General features: G+C 43.1%; 1 protein-coding gene across 1 annotated transcript in view; it reads right to left on the bottom strand.

The window, feature by feature from the left end:
- Positions 1-1,979, bottom strand: part of LOC105516862 (isoleucine--tRNA ligase, cytoplasmic-like) — a 77,764-nt gene that overhangs the window by 43,529 nt on the left and 32,256 nt on the right. Inside the window, exon 9 of the mRNA XM_011949209.1 lies at positions 1,896-1,978. Coding sequence (XP_011804599.1) covers positions 1,896-1,978 — 83 coding nt within the window. The remainder of the gene's footprint in view (positions 1-1,895; position 1,979) is intronic.

Genomic DNA, 1,979 nt, shown 5'->3' with positions numbered 1-1,979 from the left:
AAAAAAAAAAACCCAAACGGTTCAATAAAAATAGAAACGAAGTCCAAGCATAAGAAAGAAACTGTATTTATTCATTGAACTCAATTTCTATTTTTGGTAAGTCTTACTTCTTGATAATCACTTAAAGCAGTGATTCTTAACCCTGGTTACTGGGAAAAAATGGAGACACAGGACCCACCAGAGACCAATCAAATTACTGTCTATGATTTGAAAAAAACATCCAAATAAAGGTCTGGAGTGATTTACTGACCATTTCTCTGATACCAGGTCTCCTAGGAAGTCTGTGTGGAGAGCCACATGGCAGCACTGGGTGGCCTGTCAGGACCACCTAGAAGCACCTAGCTGAAAATGAGGGATGGGTGTTGAATTTGGCACAAGATCATATGGAAAAGACAATTTGATGACAAAAGATGCAAAATGCACTCTCATCCAAAAGTGATAAGGCAGACTAGAAAATGCTTTTATTCTGTAAAATGCTGTGTACCTCATTTATGTGCTAGCTAACTTGTTCCCCAGATGAACTCATATCCCTGACCACTTTCCCGGGGGTGATGCTCTTTTGTTTCTCTGACCTAGTCCTGCACCCTGAGAACATGAAGGGACACGAGCTGAGGAGACCAGACCCCATGGTTAACATAAACACCGCTCCAGATATCCCTCCCAGTTCTAAAGGAGAGTTGGGAGGAGCCCTGGTGCCCAGGAGAGGCAGCCCAGGCCTCAGGGATGGAGAAGGAGGCAGGCAGCAAGGACACGGGACCCACATGAGGACTGTTACCAGCTAACAGACTTTGCTATTCCTCAAAGGAACAAGCTCATTGGTAAGGCATCTAGCCCTTTCTAGAAACAGAATTTGCTCTGGGTAGCTGTTCCTATAGATAAAAAGGACTGGAATCTGAAGACAGCACATTCCAGGACACGAAGACTTGAACTCAATGATTACCCAAAGTTGTCAAAGAGAAAAAATGACACCAACAATTCCTTAAACATACCCCTGCAGAAACATTACTATGAATATATAATTAAAACCTGGGCTGGGCGCAACGGCTCATGCCTGTAATCCCAGCACTTTAGGAGGCTGAGACGGGCGGGTCACTTGAGGTCAGGAGTTTGAGACCAGCCTGGCCAACATGGTGAAATCCCGTCTCTACTAAAACTACAAAAATTAGCTGGGCATGGTGGTCCATGTTTGTAGACCCAGCTACTTAGGGAAGGGTGAGGCAGAAGAATTGCTTGAACCCAGGAGGTGGAGGTTGCAGTGAGCCGAGATCACACCACTTGCCTCGACAGAGTGCAAGATTCCGTCTCAAAAAAAAAAAAGTAAATAAAACCTGGGCCAGCAAAGCCCATCCATGGAAAGAAAGTAATTCACCTTTTTCCAATTAAGGAACTGCTTTACATAAGGCACCAGATAAAAATCAATGTCCAAATCCTCCCCCATATGTATATTTTTAAAAATCTGGATTTGTTTAGAATGTTGATTTATAAGGCTAGCCTCAGTATCTGAGCACACTGCCAACTATCCCTCAAATTTCTAGCACCCAATCTACTGTCTTTTATGCCAATACTCATTAAACATTTGAGTAAATGATCTGACGTAAGCTAAGAACACATATTGTTTTTTATCATTTAAACGTCCAGTACAACATGTACATTCCAAAACGCCAGCGAGATAACTCAAATTCTAAAACTACAGCCCTATTGTAGTGGGAGATTCCTACTCAAAAGGCACTTTAATGTCCGTGCTTGGTGGTTGGGGGCAGAGGGCAGGAATGTAGCCTGTCTTACTTGCCACAATCTCTCCATCACCCAGTAGATAAATGGCAGTGACTTAGTAAAACACTCCCTAAATAAAATAAAATCAATAAAGCATGTGATGAAAGAACGAGGGGGCATACCATCCTCTGGTTTGGTCGATGCCCTCGGCAATGAAGTCTGCAGGAAAAGCATCCTCAAACTCCCTCTTGTTTTCAAACGGGTAA

The sequence above is a fragment of the Colobus angolensis genome, unplaced genomic scaffold (assembly GCF_000951035.1).
Source record: "Colobus angolensis palliatus isolate OR3802 unplaced genomic scaffold, Cang.pa_1.0 Scaffold292, whole genome shotgun sequence".
Lineage (NCBI taxonomy): Eukaryota > Metazoa > Chordata > Mammalia > Primates > Cercopithecidae > Colobus > Colobus angolensis.
This window is presented reverse-complemented; position numbering and strand designations above follow the sequence as displayed.